Source organism: Narcine bancroftii, chromosome 7 (genome assembly GCF_036971445.1).
Source record: "Narcine bancroftii isolate sNarBan1 chromosome 7, sNarBan1.hap1, whole genome shotgun sequence".
Lineage (NCBI taxonomy): Eukaryota > Metazoa > Chordata > Chondrichthyes > Torpediniformes > Narcinidae > Narcine > Narcine bancroftii.
Window position 1 is genome coordinate 8,251,069 of NC_091475.1, and position 20,163 is coordinate 8,271,231.

Here is a 20,163-nt window from a genome sequence, read left to right on the forward strand (position 1 = left end):
GCTCTCTTCAAGTGCTTCCAGCTTATTCTTTCTTTCTCTTCTTTGGCTTGGCTTCGCGGACGAAGATTTATGGAGGGGGTAAACAGTCCACGTCAGCTGCAGGCTCGTTTGTGGCTGACAAGTCCAATGCGGGACAGGCAGACACGATTGCAGCGGTTGCAAGGGAAAATTGGTTGGTTGGGGTTGGGTGTTGGGTTTTTCCTCCTTTGCCTTTTGTCAGTGAGGTGGGCTCTGCGGTCTTCTTCAAAGGAGGTTGCTGCCCGCCAAACTGTGAGGCGCCAAGATGCACGGTTTGAGGCGTTATCAGCCCACTGGCGGTGGTCAATGTGGCAGGCACCAAGAGATTTCTTTAGGCAGTCCTTGTACCTTTTCTTTGGTGCACCTCTGTCACGGTGGCCAGTGGAGAGCTCGCCATATAACACGATCTTGGGAAGGCGATGGTCCTCCATTCTGGAGACGTGACCCATCCAGCGCAGCTTACCCAGCCCGGGTAAGAAACCTGCATAGGAGAAGGCCACTCCGATATAAAACCTACGACCCAAGGACCTCGCTGCCACGTCCCAGCTTGCTTGGCCACGGCTTCCAGCTTATTACACATAGTTCAAATAACAGATTGCAGAATATAACCAAACACATAAAACGTGATTCCTCCTGCAATGTTTGCATTGGCTCCATTAATTCGGTTGGATATTCTCCAATTAATTCCTTCTCTATTATCTCCCATTAGGTTAAAAATAAAGTTCGCAGAAACAAACTTTCAACTTCTTCCACTTTCCATTGTAGCCATCACAGTGCGGCCAGTTTGTTAATAACAGTTAGTTTACATCAGACCGTTAATTTTAATTTCCATATTTATGGCTTAATGATTAGAATTAGTTAGAATATTTATTTACAACTGTCAGAAGTGTGAGTTCTCTCTCGAAGCTTCCTTTTGGTGATTCAATGAATGTTGATTCATTCAAAGACGCATCTGAGGATACGTACTTTGATCATTTATTACCAAATATTTATAGTTCTGCTTTTTTTTTGCGCAAGTTTGTTTGCATTTCAATTTGAACTTTTAAAAAACTTTTAAAATAAAATTTAGACGTAACAGTGTGGCACTAACTGTGCCACCTGTTTATTTCTTTTGTTTACATTTCTAACTTCTTGAGTACAATTTGCAGTTACCGGTAGTTAGAAATTCTCCCTGGCTCTCAGGAAAAAGAATCTCAGGGTTGTATGTGATGTCAAGCATGTTCTCTGACAATAAATGTGAACTTTGACTTGGAAATAAAATAGATGAGAAAACACTGTTCATTGGGCTTGATCTTAAATGGGATATTTCACAACCTCAAAAAGAAGATGCTTCTTTTCCACTTGCATAATTTTTCCTTCACTACCACATTGTTATGGACAAATTCATGGACAACAAGGACGCTTTAGTCATTAAACAAGACTGGGCAACCAGAATACAATTACTGTTGGATGTAGCCCACTCACCACACACACACACATTCGACAGTGAAGCTGTAGAAATGTGAAAGCCATAGGTTTCTGATTCTGATTTAGCATTTATCCCTTTCAGATGTACTTTAAATGTGAAACCATGGCAAACATTTACCACATTCCCAAACAAAATTAGCCTCCCCATTATTCAATTTTTTTTCCCCCATAGTATTTTCTGCAGCTTATTGGAGCTCAGATATATTCAGCTTTCTCTTAACATTTAGACATTAATTTTATTTTAAAATATAGCAAATCCTTCATTCAGAAGTATAGATTTATCTCTGAAAATGTTCATACTGTTCGTGCACATATCTGCTCCAAAATCATGCCTCGGAATTCACGAGGAGTTAAAATATAGGACATGGATATTGTTAACAGTTTTGTTGTTAAAATATGATTCAAATATCATCCGAGCCCCAATTAAAATCTATCATTAAACTACCAATTTGACAATTGAAATGACAAAATATACACTAATCCTTGCTGAGAGGAAACATCTTTCTGCATTCCATTTGTTAAAATTAATAATACTTTAATTTTGTGTAAAGCAGTTTTAAATAAGCTTACCAAGTAATACAAAATCTTACGAAGACAACTGCTGTTAAAATGATTATTTCTGGGGTTATAATATAGAATGAGGGTTGCATGGTTTATAATAATGAAGTTAACCAAAGAGGAAGATAATATTTTGCTCCTTTTCACCATAACATAGAAGCTTGTGGACAACCTACTTTTTTCATTCACTTAGTGTAAGACCATAAGACTTAGAAGCAGAATTAGGCCATTCAGCCCATCGAGTCTGCTCCACCATTCAAATTATGGGTGATGTATTTTTCCATTCAACTCCATTCTCCTGTCTTCTCCCCATAATCTTTGATGCCCTTATTCATTAAGAACTTATCAAGATCTGCTTTAATATATGCAGTTTTATTTTAAAATTTAGGCCTACAGTAGGCTCTTTTGGGCCACAAGCCCATGCCGCCCGATTACACCCAATTGACCAACACCCCTGCTATGTTTTTTGGATGGTGGGAGGAAACCAGAGCCCCCGGGGAAAACTGACGCAGACATGGGGAGAACGTATGAACTCTTTACAGATAGCGCAGGAGAAAATGGCTTTTTTATTTCAAACATGCTATGAATCTGGAAACAAAATGTGGCAAATGAATGATATCCATAAAGAAAGATTCATTATTGTTTTATGTATAGTACTTATTTTAAAACAAATGAAAGGCCCAATAACAGGGGCAATGCTCTGAAGACAACTTTCTTTGCTCTGTTCCTGACAGATCTGCTGTGGGTATCCCAATATTTTATATTATTGAAAGGTTATGATTGCTTTTTATTTCTTTCAATTATATGATTATCAAACATAAATCATAACATCATGATTAATTATTTGAAATTAATTTGGAAACAAAAGATGATGGTTGAGAAAATATAAGGACTATTGAAACAATATCCTGGTACATCAAAGGGTTTTTGTAAAAAAGCCTCTACACTTTTGCGATTTATCTTTTGCTTTAGGCTTGTGCCACAAATTTAGAAAGGTATCAAGAAATAGTGTGTCATAATGTGTGGTTCTTGGTTGTCAAGACTATGCCTATGAGAACTGGTTGTTGTTTGGTTTGAGATAACCGGCGATGTTTAGCCATGAGCATTGTGCATTTATAACCCTCTCCTGGCAAATTCAACAGCAGCGTAGGGGCTATAAAGGGAGACCTAATACCCATACCACGTTACAGCAGGCAAGGACAATCTCACAGAAGTGTGTGTAAGTCTCCGTTTTTCACTCAACAGTATTAATTGTCATCTGCATTCTGTTGGTCACCACTGACTGAGATGGTACAGCCACTTAAGTATAGTGGCTAAGATAATTGTCAGTATGGTCAGCAAGGAATAATTCACCCACTGGCTCCTTTTAGTCCTATTTCCATCTGTAAGGCATGTCAAGAATGTGATGAAATGCCCTATGGTTTACTTGGAAGAGCGCAGTTCTAATAAGAATCAATATCTAAAACACTCTGCCTTATTAACTCTTATCCATCACCTTAAACTATCTCTTGTTCTACTACCATTGCACTATGGCTGCCCAGTGGATCATCTACAACAGGGGTGGGCAACCTATGGCCCACAATCCAAACTTATCCAGCCCACAGGCCTCCAGATCTGGCCTGAGATCTAAATTTATCCATACAGCTCTGCCACCCCCCCCCCCCCACCCCCACCACCCCGTGCCTCCCTCACCTGGTCCACCATTGAATCACTGACTCACCACCTGGCCCACGCATGGTAAAAGGTTTCCGCCCCCCCCCATCCTGTAGGTGATCCACTGTGCAGTCATAGAGTTGCTGCAGGACATCTTGGGCAGGCAGGGAGTTGCTGCAGGACATCTCGTAGGTGATCCATTGGGCAGCCAGGGAGTTGCTGCAGGACATCTCATAGGTGATCCACTGGGCAGCCATGGAGTTGCTACAGGACATCTTGTAGGAAATCATCAATAAAAATTGGCCTTGACAGCAATATCCATATACAAGGAATGAAAATGTGAGAAACATGGATGAATAGGAACTATCTTAAGTGACATTTAAATAAGTAAAGCATTTCTTCTGATCCAACTGCAGGATATTGGGAATTGAAACATTTTCCATTTCATGAAGTTGTTTTCAGCGTTAAATACTTCAACTCAGGATGGATATGTGTAGGAAAATTCATGTTTATATATTCCACTAAATAAATTACTTTTATATTTTAGCAATTTTAAATCCGTTCCTTTATTGTAGGTACATTCTTGATCATAAATGTATTTCAAATGATTTAAAATCAGCTATACGGGAAAATATTAGCCTGGGAATTCATAAGTAATGTTACTGCTTGTTACATCTTTAGCAAATTTATCTCTCCATTATTTTAATGGAAACCTTAACTCATTTTTAAATAACAAATGGCTTGTACTTTGGCTGAAGAAAATGAAAGGGAATATTTGACACTGTAGGCTTTAATATTCACAGTAATTTTTAGGCTTTTATGAAGGAAGGTTTTTCTTTTGCAAGTGTTGGATGAAGTGAAAACATAAATCTATTGTTGACGAATACATTTGTGATTTGTTTTACACCCAGCAAGCAGAAGTCTTTGCAAATATAGATTTGACAAAATACATGTTGAGATAAGAAATATTTCAGATTCATTTCAAATGAAGGCAATTGAACGTTTTGTATGTTTGATATTTTGTTAAAGCATGGGCTAGAGGAAGTACCGGGTGAGAGCAATCTCATCCTTTCTGTAATGTGGAGGCTTGAGCTGGCGTAAGGGTTAACTTTCGTTTCGTCTGGAAGACTATGCCATCTTACAGTGCGTGACAACCAGTATAATTAAAGCACGCAAATGTGGAATCTGCCAATAACAAAGATTTTGAAAATGAAATTCAGGGAAACAATGAAAATTTCATGATGTCAGCATCACCAGTCAAGTGGCTTCTGGCAGGAGCACGTTAGGCTGGGGGATATAAAAGATATTTACTCAAGACCCAAATGAAAGTAAATAACAAATACAATTAAAAAAGACCAAGTGTCAGCTCTTTGATTATAATTTAAATTATCTAGTACATCATCAGCATGGGTTGGGGTCGTGTATGAAGATTTAGGAAGGGGGCTGTCCATATCTGCTGCAGGCTTGCTGATAGCTGTCAAGGCCAGTGCAGGACAAACATGCCTGGCTGCAGCAAGGGAAATTCTGCTCCTGGTTTGGTGCTGCTGTATCATGGTTCTTTCTCCATCTCCTTTTGACCTCAAGATCAGCCCTGCGTGCGTTCTCGAAGGTGGAGACAGACTGGTGAATGGCGTGTCGCTGCGCCACGCAATCGGAGGCTAGAGCAGACCATTGGTGACGGCCAATGTGATAGACACCAAGGGATTTCTTCAGAAAGTTCTTGTACCTCTTTTTCAAAGCCCCTCTGTCATGGTGGCCAGTGGAGAGTTCTACATTCAGCACAATCTTGGGCAGGCAACGATCCTCCATTCTAGAGATGTGCCCTGTCCAGCATAGTTGTGTCTTCAACAGCGTGGTCCCAATGCTGGTAACCTCCACCTGTTCGAAGACTCCAATGTTGGTGATGACATCACTCCAGTGGATGTTGAGGATGGTGTGGAGGCAGCACTGGTGGAAGCGCTCAAGGAGTTGTAGGTATTGATAGTAGGTGACCCACGACTCGGAACCGTAGAGGGGAGTGGTCAGTACAACAGCTCTGTACACACTGATCTTTGTGCCTTTCTTCAGATGCTTATTGTACAGCTCTTTTGTACAGCTTGACGAATGCATTGTTTGCCTTTGTCTACTGTTAACTTCTTCATTGGTCTTGTCTTCTGATGGAGATGATGCACCCCAGGTAGCTGAACTGGCAGACTGGGTTCAGCTCAGTCTTGCCGATGTTAATGTGGGGAGGGTGGAACTCTTCCCAAGACGCGAGCTGATGGAGAACTTCTGTCTTCTTCAAGCTGAATTCCAGTCCAAAGACCTTGGCAGTCTTCGCAAAGCAGGATGCTATACGCCTCTGTTTAAGTCAGCATTGTCGGCAAAGAGTAGCTTTCGAATGAGTTGCTCCATTGTCTCGGTGTGGGACCTCAGTTTGGACAGGCTGCCATATAGACACCGTCCTCATCATCAAGGACTTCTGTGGCCCCTTGGAGCATCAAGCTGAAGAGAGAATACGTAATATTAATATTATAGTATTATTTCTGTTGAAAGGTAAAATCCTTCCTCAATTAGATTGTAACATGCTACAGTTGCTTTTTCTCTGATGACGACTATCTTTGGATTCCTTTATTCTTTACAAAAAGATATTTTTGATGATTAACTTCCCTTACCTCCCCCTCCCCCCCCCCCCCCACCCCACCTCCACCTTTCCAGCCTCCGCAACGAACATGGGATCATCCATGATTCCTCTTCTCTCCACGGTTTCATGCAACTTTTCCCTTCAACCTACTGGGAACTGCAGAGTTTACCATTCTGATAAGATACCTGCACGGGGAAGAAATTTGATAGAATAATCCCAGAACTCACAGTGGAATCAGGATCCCCAAGTTACATAACAAATGTACTTAACATTCTGAAGAATGCACGTTTATCGGTTACATTTAAAGGCTTGTTTCTTTGAACAAAATATTATCCAGACTATTTCTTTCCATGAAGGCAAAATGATCCTGGTGGCTGCTGTAGATTATTAATCAGTAAGGTAACCATACCATGCTACTGAAATCTCAGTGTGACTTCTCACTTAGAAATTCAAGAGCAAAAGTCCTTTAACAAATTTTTAGAGCTCCTTACCATGTTAACTTGGTGACAGGGTCAAATATTACATAAGTTCCCTTTTCTGTGCAGTGTTACACATTTCTTTACCTTCCTTAAATAAATGTGGAGTTGTTTATTCTTCTTTTTTGGCTTGGCTTCGCGGACGAAGATTTATGGAGGGGGTAAAAAGTCCACGTCAGCTGCAGGCTCGTTTGTGGCTGACAAGTCCGATGCGGGACAGGCAGACACGATTGCAGCGGTTGCAAGGGAAAATTGGTTGGTTGGGGTTGGGTGTTGGGTTTTTCCTCCTTTGCCTTTTGTCAGTGAGGTGGGCTCTGCGGTCTTCTTCAAAGGAGGTTGCTGCCCGCCAAACTGTGAGGCGCCAAGATGCACGGTTTGAGGCGTTATCAGCCCACTGGCGGTGGTCAATGTGGCAGGCACCAAGAGATTTCTTTAGGCAGTCCTTGTACCTTTTCTTTGGTGCACCTCTGTCACGGTGGCCAGTGGAGAGCTCGCCATATAACACGATCTTGGGAAGGCGATGGTCCTCCATTCTGGAGACGTGACCCATCCAGCGCAGCTGGATCTTCAGCAGCGTGGACTCGATGCTGTCGACCTCTGCCATCTCGAGTACTTCGACGTTAGGGGTGTAAGCGCTCTAATGGATGTTGAGGATGGAGCGGAGACAACGCTGGTGGAAGCGTTCTAGGAGCCGTAGGTGGTGCCGGTAGAGGACCCATGATTCGGAGCCGAACAGGAGTGTGGGTATGACAACGGCTCTGTATACGCTTATCTTTGTGAGGTTTTTCAGTTGGATGTTTTTCCAGACTCTTTTGTGTAGTCTTCCAAAGGCGCTATTTGCCTTGGCGAGTCTGTTGTCTATCTCATTGTCGATCCTTGCATCTGATGAAATGGTGCAGCCGAAATAGGTAAACTGGTTGACCGTTTTGAGTTTTGTGTGCCCGATGGAGATGTCGGGGGGCTGGTAGTCATGGTGGGGAGCTGGCTGATGGAGGACCTCAGTTTTCTTCAGGCTGACTTCCAGGCCAAACATTTTGGCAGTTTCCGCAAAGCAGGACGTCAAGCGCTGAAGAGCTGGCTCTGAATGGGCAACTAAAGCGGCATCATCTGCAAAGAGTAGTTCACGGACAAGTTTCTCTTGTGTCTTGGTGTGAGCTTGCAGGCGCCTCAGATTAAAGAGACTGCCATCCGTGCGGTACCGGATGTAAACAGCGTCTTCATTGTTGGGGTCTTTCATGGCTTGGTTCAGCATCATGGTGAAGAAGATTGAAAAGAGGGTTGGTGCGAGAACACAGCCTTGCTTCATGCCATTGTTAATGGAGAAGGGTTCAGAGAGCTCATTGCTGTATCTGACCCGACCTTGTTGGTTTTCATGCAGTTGGATAATCATGTTGAGGAACTTTGGGGGACATCCGAGGCGCTCTAGTATTTGCCAAAGCCCTTTCCTGCTCACGGTGTCGAAGGCTTTGGTGAGGTCAACAAAGGTGATGTAGAGTCCTTTGTTTTGTTCTCTGCACTTTTCTTGGAGCTGTCTGAGGGCAAAGACCATGTCAGTGGTTCCTCTGTTTGCGCGAAAGCCACACTGTGATTCTGGGAGAATATTCTTGGCGACACTAGGTATTATTCTATTTAGTAGAATCCTAGCGAAGATTTTGCCTGCAATGGAGAGCAACGTGATTCCCCTGTAGTTTGAGCAGTCTGATTTCTCGCCTTTGTTTTTGTACAGGGTGATGATGATGGCATCACGAAGATCCTGAGGCAGTTTACCTTGGTCCCAACAAAGCTTGAAAAACTCATGCAGTTTGGCATGCAAAGTTTTACCGCCAGCCTTCCAGACTTCTGGGGGGATTCCATCCATACCTGCTGCTTTGCCACTTTTCAGTTGTTCAATTGCCTTATATGTCTCATCCAGGGTGGGAACCTCAAGCTGGAGCAGGGCGGAATCTTGGACTGAGCAGTTGGCACTGAAAAGAGATTGGAAGTGTTCTGACCATCGGTTGAGGATGGAGATCTTGTCGCTGAGGAGGACTTTGCCGTCTGAGCTGCGCAGCGGGCTTTGGACTTGGGGTGAGGGGCCATACACAGCCTTTAGAGCCTCGTAGAAACCCCTGAAGTTGCCAATGTCCGCGCTGAGCTGTGTTCGTTTGGCGAGGCTAGTCCACCACTCATTTTGGATCTCCCGGAGTTTGCGCTGAAGATGGCTGCATGCGCGACGGAAGGCTTGTTTCTTCTCTGGACAGGACGGCTTTGTAAGGTGAGCCTGGTGGGCAGCTCGCTTCTTTGCCAGCAGCTCCTGGATTTCCTGGCTGTTTTCATCAAACCAGTCCTTGTTTTTCCTGGAGGAGAAGCCCAGTACCTCTTCAGTGGATTGCAGTATGGTAGTCTTCAACTGATCCCAGAGGGTTTCAGGGGACGGGTCCGTGAGGCGGGTTGCAACGTCGAGCTTTGCTTTGAGGTTTGCCTGGAAGTTTCCTCTAGCTTCGTCTGACTGCAGGTTTCCAACATTGAACCTCTTTCTGGGCGCTTTATTGTTCCTGGGCTTTGGCTTGAAGTGAAGGTTGAGCTTGCAGCGAACCAGCCGGTGGTCAGTGTGGCATTCCGCGCTAGGCATGACCCTGGTGTGGAGCACATCTTGTTTGTCACTTTCTCGCACCAGGATGTAGTCCAGGAGGTGCCAGTGTTTGGATCGGGGATGCATCCAGGTGGTCTTAAGGCTGTCCCTCTGCTGAAAAAGGGTGTTTGTAATGACAAGTCGCTGTTCTGCGCAGAGCTCCAACAGGAGGCGCCCATTGTCGTTGCACTTGCCGACGCCATGCTTGCCCAGGATTCCTGGCCAGGTTTCTGAGTCTTTGCCGACACGAGCGTTGAAGTCGCCCAGGATGACAACCTTGTCGGCTGTAGGGGTACGTTGGATGAGGTTGCGCAGGTCGGTGTAGAAGTTGTTCTTTTCTGCTGGTTCCGCCTGGAGGGTTGGAGCATAGACACTGATGAGGGTGATGTGACGCTTGTTTTGAAGTGGGAGTCGCATGGACATGATTCGGTCCGAGAGGCCTGTCGGAAGGTTTTCGAGTTTGGAGGCAATGAAGCTCTTGACCATGAAGCCTACACCAGATAGGCGTCGTTCATCCGAAGGCTTGCCAGACCAGTAGAGTGTGTAGCCCGCGCCGCGTTCTTGGAGGCTGCCTACATCTGCCAGGCGGACTTCACTGAGAGCGGCTATGTCGATGTCAAATCTGAGGAGTTCATGTGCAATGAGGGCAGACCGATGTTCAGGTCGGTGGCTGTCAGCCTTGTCTAGCATGGTTCTGATGTTCCAGCATGCTAGCTTGAGTTTGTGAGCATCTTTTGAGGGGGAGGACGTGGAGGGGGAGGACGTGGAGGGGGAGGACGTGGAGGGGGAGGACGTGGAGGGGGAGGACGTGGAGGGGGAGGACGTGGAGGGGGAGGACGTGGAGGGGGAGGACGTGGAGGGGGAGGACGTGGAGGGGGAGGACGTGGAGGGGGAGGACGTGGAGGGGGAGGACGTGGAGGGGGAGGACGTGGAGGGGGAGGACGTGGAGGGGGAGGACGTGGAGGGGGAGGACGTGGAGGGGGAGGACGTGGAGGGGGAGGACGTGGAGGGGGAGGACGTGGAGGGGGAGGACGTGGAGGGGGAGGACGTGGAGGGGGAGGACGTGGAGGGGGAGGACGTGGAGGGGGAGGACGTGGAGGGGGAGGACGTGGAGGGGGAGGACGTGGAGGGGGAGGACGTGGAGGGGGAGGACGTGGAGGGGGAGGACGTGGAGGGGGAGGACGTGGAGGGGGAGGACGTGGAGGGGGAGGACGTGGAGGGGGAGGACGTGGAGGGGGAGGACGTGGAGGGGGAGGACGTGGAGGGGGAGGACGTGGAGGGGGAGGACGTGGAGGGGGAGGACGTGGAGGGGGAGGACGTGGAGGGGGAGGACGTGGAGGGGGAGGACGTGGAGGGGGAGGACGTGGAGGGGGAGGACGTGGAGGGGGAGGACGTGGAGGGGGAGGACGTGGAGGGGGAGGACGTGGAGGGGGAGGACGTGGAGGGGGAGGACGTGGAGGGGGAGGACGTGGAGGGGGAGGACGTGGAGGGGGAGGACGTGGAGGGGGAGGACGTGGAGGGGGAGGACGTGGAGGGGGAGGACGTGGAGGGGGAGGACGTGGAGGGGGAGGACGTGGAGGGGGAGGACGTGGAGGGGGAGGACGTGGAGGGGGAGGACGTGGAGGGGGAGGACGTGGAGGGGAGGACGTGGAGGGGGAGGACGTGGAGGGGGAGGACGTGGAGGGGGAGGACGTGGAGGGGGAGGACGTGGACCTGTCCTCGGGCCTGCGCAAAGGAGCTTTTAGGTGGAGTGCAGTGCGCGCAGTACTGGCCCCACCCTTTACACCCATGGTTCGTGTGCCGTGGCCAAGCAAGCTGGGACGTGGCAGCGAGGTCCTTGGGTCGTAGGTTTTATATCGGAGTGGCCTTCTCCTATACAGCCCGGGTAAGTTGTTTATTAGGATAGCATTAAAGGACTCTGCACTATTCCAAAACATTGTAACAATAATTAGGAACTTGTAGCTACAGTGATTTTTCTCGATATACGCCAAATCAGTTACACCCTCCATCAGGAGTATTTTGCCCACCCACATTTCTTATTCTCCTTTTCCTTTTGATGTTAAAAACTTTGAATGACCTTGTCGATATGTCCTCTGTGGCTTAGTGCCAGTTGGATTTGATAATATCTCTATGGAGTATATATGAGGTACAAGCCCTCCAAAAGGTAGTGGACCACAGCCCAGGACATTACAGGCAAAACTTTCCCCACTATCAAGTACAGGGAACATTGCTGTCAGAGAGCAGAGGCAATCATCAAGGATTCACACCACCCAGCACCCGCACTGCTGCCATCAGGGAAGAGGTCTAGGCACCACAAGATCTGCACCACCAGGTTCAGGAACACCTCCTATCCCTCTACCATCTCAATGACAAGCTCAATCAGGGACACACTTCCTTATTTGTGTACTTTATTGATTTTCTTTTGTTCCCTCTGTATTGCTCAGTTGGCTTGTTTGCATTTGTTATCTGTTTACATTTCTTTTGATTGTTTACATCAGGGGTTCTCAACTTTTTTCTTTCCACTCACATACCATTTTAAGTATTCCTTATGGCATAGGTGCTCTGTGATTAGTAAGGGATTGCTTAAGGTGGTTTGTGGGTAGAAAGAAAAGGTTTGAAAATCGTACCTCATTGACTCATTATGTGCACAGTTTCATACCTCCAAAGGAAATGGGCCAAAGACAATTTTTCTCCAGCAAAATATTTCAGTAACAATTGGATCTAGAGCAGTGGTTCTCAACCTTCCCTTCCCACTCACGTACCATCTTAAGCAATCCTTTACTTATCACAGAGCACCGATGGCCTAGGGATTATTTAAAGTGGTGTATGAGTGGAAATGAAAAGGTTGGGAACCATTGGTTTATTAATTTTTGCACTAGTGGTAATTCTGCCGCGCCTGTAGGAAAAAAAGAATCTCAGGGTGTCATGCACGTACTCTGACAATAAATCGGAAATCTGAAAGCGTCTGTTCATTTAAGCTAAAATGCAAGTTATGATTGTTGAGGACCGTATTCTTAAAGAGCTGATTAACTATTCCTCATTCCATAATGTTTGATGATTTTACTCACATTATCTGTTATATTATATATTTGTTCAAGTACAAAGGCACAAAATGTTAAGTACAGAGGCAAGCTCACAGCCTTGACCTAGTTATTTTGTTTTATATACTAAGAATGTTCAAGTCATTCCCTGAAGTGGAGAACTTTTTTTACGAGACCTTAATTTTCCTCTTCCCATTTCCTGTCCTCTTTATGCAAACTTTTATGGAATACAGCTCCATAGGTACAACATATTCTTCAGTGCCCAGCTAAACTGGCCTTTCACCATATATGATCTTTTACAATGAGCGTGCGTTATGTAGACCGATATTTTTTTCTCGGGCAGAGGTGGCCAAACTGCACTTCTTGACCACGTGCGGCTCTTTGACGTACAACGTTCGGCTTGCGGAAGTATGTTGGCTGAGGCAGGAATCGTACGAGCCGGTGCTCACTATAATAGTTTTAGTGGGCTTGGTTTGCGATCGCGTATTTGCGGCGCAGGTGTGCTGTGAACTGCTGTATTCCTGATTGCTTGGCTCCGCGCCCGTCCTGTGACCGCACCTGTGGCCCCTCCCTCCTTTGACCTTGTATAAAGCCTTGAACACCTTGACCCTTCTCCCAGAAAGCCCGGGTCACGGCGCAGGATGAAGTCCCTGTCCAGTGAATAAAAGCCAGAGACTCAGTCTCAGCCTCTCGAGTTATTTACTGCACGTCAGTGTGGCTGTATTGTGTGCAGTAAAATTAGCGAAATGTTAGTGTGATGCAGGCAACCTGCTCTCCGGCCTCCCGACGCCCCAACTACAGATTGTTGCCTTAGCCCCAGCCCATCCCTGATCCCGACACCCTGACCGGAGACTCTCGCCTAGAATCTAGGACAAACCACATTATGCTCTCTATTAGGTATTCAATGGACACCAGAGGATTTGCAGGGAATTATCATTACCAAAATCCCCTGGCCAGTTTTCCCTGCCTTCCCCAAGAGCACAGAGGACAATCGTTGCCTTCTCACCATTAAAGTTCCTCACCAGCATAAGCCTCTGCTATTAAGCCAGGGATGTTCCTCATCTGTGCACCTCAGCTGCTTATATGCACACTTGCTGAGAATTTAAGGGAACCATTTCATCAATGCTCAAAGCAAATAACATTGAAACTTACTTCATTTCAGTTTTATCAGGGCAGTGTATGCCTCTCAGAGCTTATATATTCAGTTGTTAAGGAACAAAGCCAAAAAAAGGACATCCATCTACATAATGGTGTCATCTTTACTGACGAGGACAAATCTGAACAATGAATAATCATTGATCGTCCAGGCTTTTATGAAGAAAAGAAAAAGATGATTCTGCAAATGTATTTTAATATCTTTTATCCAAGGTCGAACATACCTTAATGTGAAGTTAAAATTGGTTCTGCATTTTGTAAGCAGGTGGAGGTATCAGACACCCCAAGGTCAGGGTTAGAATGAGACTAAGCATCCTTGCTCCTAACCGTCTTCCTTAACATCCCCAGCCACCAAAGAATGCCCTTAATGCACCAACAATTTTCCCACTTGCCACAACAGACGATCTCTGCAGATCTTTCTGTGTGAGAATTACCAAATCAATTGATGCCAGACCACGGACAGTTTTGTGCTGTGGGTTTGCGCCACTCTGGGACCTGTCAGAGGTATTGCCAAACTCATTTCACTTATGAACCTGAGATCTGTTAGAGAGGAGACACATCCCTTCGAGCTGAGCTGGTTCCAGAACTCCCAAAGATGAAGGCCTGGTTTGCTAACCCACTGTAGCCCCTCTCCCATCACTGTTGCTTTTTTTATATATACATTGGACTTCCAAGTGCAGGCAGAGTTAGTTCAAGAAAGTAATGCTTTGTTTGGAAGCCCTGAAGGGAAACCTTGCAACATTAAAATGACATATGAATAAAGGAAAATATACAAAAGATAGTAAATTAATGTTTCACAGATTATTTTCAATAAACAACTACCTGCTTTTGAATAAAACTATCTTAAGCTTATATATTTGCAACGTTTTTCCCTCATTCAAAGAGAGATTATTGTTGAAAGTGCTGTGTGATCTTTAACAGATTGTGCTGCTATTGTTTGAGCTCTCCGCCTCTCTAAGGAAAGCAGAAGTATGGAGTTAATGTAAAAGTATGAAACATTTGTTCCATGAGATTCAATATTGGTGATCCTCAGGTTATGAATACCTGACTTATGAAAATGCAATTTTGGGCAAATGTTCCCATAGATTTTTAAATTGCAGAACCAACTTTTCAAGTTACTATTAATAATATAACATGTTTTATTGTAAGAACGGAGAAGCTTCATATGTTCTGGACTTGTCCTAGTCTAGAAAAATACTGGAGAGAGGTTTAACCCCGAATCCTTTGGTGGCCCTCTCTGGTACAACAGGAGGGAATGATTCTTCTTCATTTCTGGTTCAGTCGCCCGATTTCTTTTGTCTCTTTATTGGCGAGGCTTGCGATTTCACTGAACTGGAAGGATGCTGCACCCCCCTCCCCCCACTCATGATCAGAGGTTGCGTGACATCATGACCTGTTTGAACAGGGAAAAGATTTGTTATTCAATTCAGATATAAGATTCCTGAAGTTATGGGGGAGTCACTTATGTCTCACTGTCTTCAGCCCCTTTCACACTTGCATCCCAGTAAACTGGCCGTTCAGAGTCTTGGGATGGGAATGGGCATTTGGCCTTTCAAACTAGACCACTCCTAACCGGGACACTGAACGCTTTCACACTTGCCCCTTTAAAGGCCGATTGGCGTTCGATTCCTTGGCTCACTGGCAAGTGTGAGAAGGGTTTTACTTTATGATTTTACTCCAGTGTAATTAAATTGTTTGACTTGTATCTTTTCCACATTCCTCACATTATTATTTTTGTTTACCTTCATTTTTCTTTTAATATATAGTATCTGGCAAAGTGGTTAGGTACAGGGTTTGAGTTTTTCTCCTCTACTATTTTCTTCTCATATTATTAATTTTTTCCAAAATAAAGGTACATACAATTTAGAATATGAATTATGGATATAACTTACAATTTATATATGTTAGTGATGTACAGAATATCTAATTTAGTTCATGCAACTGTCCGTACTGTCTTATTGAATTGTGCCCTTTTTGTTTGTATAAGTCCTTTATTAAAATCAATAAAAATATTTTAAGAAAAGATATTCATTTATGACTGGAAAGAATATGCATTCTATTAGTTTAATTATGGGTTGTGCTTGGGTGATTATTTGATGAAATGAAAGAATTATAGCAGATGTATGCAGCGTTATTCAAAACGACTAACTGTAGAAGACAGGCGTTTCTGACATGGAGTAATTGGAGTTCTCAGAGCCAGATCCCCGATGCGACCTGGGCATCCCCTGCTCCCTCCATGTGTCATGCCTCACCCTCGCCTCCCCATCCTAAACCGTTAGTTCTCTGTTGTAAGCCTCTCTTCTTCAGCCCTTGTGACATTGGTAAGAGAAAGTTAAGGGGATGTGCTGATCTTCTCTCCCCTTCTTCAAAGGTTATGAGACATTTGGCCCTTGACTTCTCAATTTCCTCACGTGGCTTCCCTTTAAATGTCTGAGTCATTTTCACTTACACCTCATTTTAACTGTTACTTTGTCCCAAACCTGATCCGGTGTTTTATACCAAACTGTAAAACCGTAACTACAAATTCTTAAACAAACGAAAGGCATGACTATTGCAGCTAATTATTTCTTACATTACATCTACCCATTTCACTGAAGCACCCCAATCAACCAGTTTTAAAAAAATGTGGCTAAAAATGATGCTGTTCCTGGAAAGTGTTTTCCTTTTTATTCTTCCAATAGCAAAATACAAGTTTATTTCAAACTGGGCTTTTTTAAAAACGACATAGCAAGTCCGATTTGAACCAGGTTTTACCCAGCAGTGAATAGCATTTCTTGTTTTTAATTATACTATCCAGCTGCAAAAATCACTCCACAGAATTATATCGGTCCTTCTCCTTTGACGTTGTCACTGAAACATCTGCTGGAATTTGCTCTATTTTTAATATTCCTTGTGTTGCCTTAAGTCTCAAACAGAATAAACCTTCCCTTAGGGTTAGCTGAGCTGGGCTGCTGCACTCCGAAGGAATCTTATTAAAAGTAATCAATTTGTATGGCTGAATATTTCTAAAACCACTGTCCTTTTTAATTCATCTTCAACCATAGGAATGCTGGAAATTCCCAAACTGTGTGAGTATTGGGATTTTTTTAAAGAGGGATTACTGCTCCTCTTAACTATTTATTACAAAACTGCGTTTGTGCTCTTAATCTCACAAAAGTAAGATGCTGCCTTACTTTTCGTCCACCATTATTTTTACTTTTTAATAATAACGTCGTAAGGTGGTTATAATATGAATGTTTGCGCTACGGCGCTTCCACAAACTTCATGGCTTGTTCATGACAATAAATTCTGAATCTGATTCTAATTTCTGAACAAATTAAGCATCTACCTTTCAAACTCCTAAATGTTAACCCCATCGGGTATTGATAAAGACACATCAACTTAAGCAGCATATTTTCTCTGTCAGAGATGCTCTCCAATTTAATTTGCATGCTCTCTCCTTGATTTTTATGCAATGAGATTTTTAATCATATATAATGTTTCACCTTGTTTTTAATCATGACTGCAGCCCCCATTTTTATGCCTGACACCAGCTGCTGGTAATGACTGGCAGCTGCGTGGATTTTGGGTGGGTATAGGCCAGGGCTTGGGTATGTGTTGCAGGCTTATGTGCTCGAATCGCATTAAAGCAAACATTAATTTAAATAATCTGGAATTTTAAAAAATAGCCTCAATGATGCAAGTTGCAAATCTATTTGATTGTAAAAGCAAGCCCACCTATTGGTCTAAATCCTTCAATAGATGAAATCTATGATGGTTCTCTGGTCTGGTCTACTGTAACTCAGCCACCGCATCACCAATTAGCAGCACAGAGTAGGATTGAAGGAATGACAGAAACTATCTGATGATGAACTGAAAGCTTCCATAACTCAGGATGGCCCACAGATGCCAATCGTTCTCCCTGGCACACCCAAGCCGCAGCATGTACCCAGGCCATAGCACTTACCCAAGCCCAGCTTATACCAACCGAAATCAGGTGAATATTGACTGTGCCTGCCACATTGACCATCGCCAGTTGGCTGATATCGCCTCAAACCGTGCATCTTGGTGCCTCACAGTTCGGTGGGCAGCAACCTCCTTTGAAGAAGACCGCAGAGCCCACCTCACTGTCAAAAGACAAAGGAGGAAAAACCCAACACTCAACCCCAACCCACCAATTTTCCCTTGCAACCGCTGCAACCGTGTCTGCCTGTCCCGCATCGGATTTGTCAGCCACAAATGAGCCTGCGGCTGACGTGGGCATTACCCCTCCATAAATCTTCATCCACGAAGCCAAGCCAAAGAAGAAGAAAGAAGAAGAAGAATTCTAGTTTATAATGTAGTATTATCTGACCGGATTAGAAACGTAGATTTATATGTAATGAAATTTATAGTTAACAACAATGTTTTTACAGATTTTGTAAATGCGGTGGGGGGGAGGGGGGTAGGAGTAAGGCTTTTGGGCCTTAAAGCCTTCTTGACGCAGGAACTTATGTTTCCCTTCAGCAAATAGGAGAGCCCACATTTGGCTTCAACCAGGGGTTTCCTGTTCGAAGAAGAACCTATCAGAAATCATCTGCCTTCACCTTCCCTGAAGCTTAATAAACTTCTCTTTAAAAACAAATTCTTCCCAATTCCGATGAGGGATCCTGAACCTAATTCACTCCGATGAGGCTTGACCTGCTGAGTATTTCCAGCATTTTCTGTTATTATTTGAGACCAGTACCTGTAGTTGTTTTTTCCCGATGGATGATGGTGTCTCGTGGTTAATGTGCTGAAGTTAGACAAGTAGTTTTGCAAGCTATACTTGTGGATAGATGGTTTAAATTTCATTGAGATTATTGCCTTGACCCCTATGATTTTGATGCAATGATGTGATGCCCAGAAGGGTCTGTGAGGCTGGCATTGCTCCCACTCTGGTGACAACAGCACTTTCATGAACATTATGATGCCAGAAAATACTTCATAATTGTCAATGCTGCATGAATAATATTAAAATAATTTTGTTGGATGTATAATTTAAATTAGCAGTTACAAAGTGTTACTCAAGCTCTGTTCAATCTTCAACAGAATCTCTCATAAAAAGTATTTACATTTTTGAATACATTCGTAAAAAGATACCTGACAGGATGACAGAAGCCCCATGTTTCAGAGAAACATCATTAAAACAAGGCAATTTCTGGAATGAAGCTAATTAAAGTTAGCTGGAGAACCATGTCTGTTGTTTTCCTTATTTGGTAACAATTTTTGCCGACAGCACATGGGCAATGGAAAATCACAAGAGCCGAAGATGTTGGAATCTTGATCAAAGAGGAGCTGGATTGGCTCAGCCAGTTTGGCAGCTCCAAGTCGGTTCCCAATCTGAAACGTTTCTCCTCACAGATGCTACCAAGTCCCTCCAGCTCCTCTTTGTTTGCTCAGTGTGCAAATACGTCAGTGCCAAGGGCTAGGAAGACTATCAGAAATATCAACAAGGACCACGCAGATTAAAGGGGCATGTACTGAGGGCTACTGCCTCTGCACTCCCAAGCCGGATTCCTTATGGAACCTGGAGGCAGCGTGGGTAACCTCACTCCCCGAGTTGCAGGTTTGCAATACAACGTCGTTTCAAGTCATCGGCATTTTCTAAATACATTGAATTCAATGCATTTAATTTTTAACTATTACGTTGGTTTAGATGTATATTTACTTTTTAATTAATTCCTTTAATTTTTAAAACAATATAGAAAGTTTTTTTAATCATATTTGAAAGTTTGGTTGTTGACAAAGACAGTCTTGGTTCAGCCTGGTAGAGTGGAAGGAAATGGTCCTTTTGTGATGTGGAGGGCTGAGTCATCAATACAGGTATGGGAGAAGGAAATATGTGTAGTTCGCTGGTCAGTGGTTGGGTGGGGGATGGTCCCATGGGTTTATCAGAACTTGCGGCATATGTTATGTCCCATGTAATGCACAAACATGCACCTGCAGACTTTATTGTTTAATCCTGAGCTTCTTTCTTCTGCAGTCTTCAGCGCGAGGTACACACCTGGGACATAGAGCTGCATTGTTCCTCAGTGTGATAGAGAACAAGTGGTAGCTTGCAACAGGATAAATTTCACCTCCACACAGTCAGACGTCCCTGCTAAGCGTACGTGTAGAAGGGACGATGCTGATTTGTTACTGTAATAAAAGCAGCTTTTAACCCATCTATATTTTATGGCAAAGGAATCGGAAAAGAACTAATAGTTTCTTCATGATGACATGTGTTTCTTATTGATTGTTAAAACATTCTGCTCCTATGGTGCAGCTGTTGACTTGTAGTTAAGTTTCCCATCACATTATCTATTCAAACATTTATCAGAACTTTTCTGCAATAGCTCTTTGTGTTTTTCCCCCACAAAGGCTATTTTGTTGATGCATTTCTGGTTTATTTTGGTTGGCATGGTAGTTAATCCTCCACCATGGTTATAGCCACTACACATCTCCATCCATTGGCTTTATAGAGATTCGGGATGCCCTGATGAAATTATATGGAAGCTAGATTGCCATAATTATTTTAAAGGCTGCTATGATATGAAATGCATTGAACTTGTGAAAGCAATC

The 20,163-nt window shown here is 44.1% G+C and overlaps 1 protein-coding gene across 2 annotated transcripts; it reads right to left on the reverse strand.

Annotated features, from left to right (window-relative positions):
• Positions 1-5,102: 5,102 nt before the first annotated feature.
• LOC138739761 (uncharacterized) lies at positions 5,103-18,480 on the reverse strand. Of its 2 annotated transcripts, none has more exons than XM_069892341.1 (2): positions 18,308-18,480; positions 5,103-6,180 (listed from the first exon to the last, which is right to left on the reverse strand). In XM_069892341.1, the coding sequence occupies exon 2, from the start codon at positions 5,803-5,805 to the stop codon at positions 5,128-5,130; it is 678 nt and encodes a 225-aa protein (XP_069748442.1). In that variant the 5' UTR covers positions 5,806-6,180; positions 18,308-18,480; the 3' UTR covers positions 5,103-5,127. The 2 variants fall into 2 exon arrangements, 1 of the variants encoding a protein (XP_069748442.1); XR_011342398.1 differs by lacking the exon at positions 5,103-6,180 and adding an exon at positions 14,718-14,995.
• Positions 18,481-20,163: the final 1,683 nt, after the last annotated feature.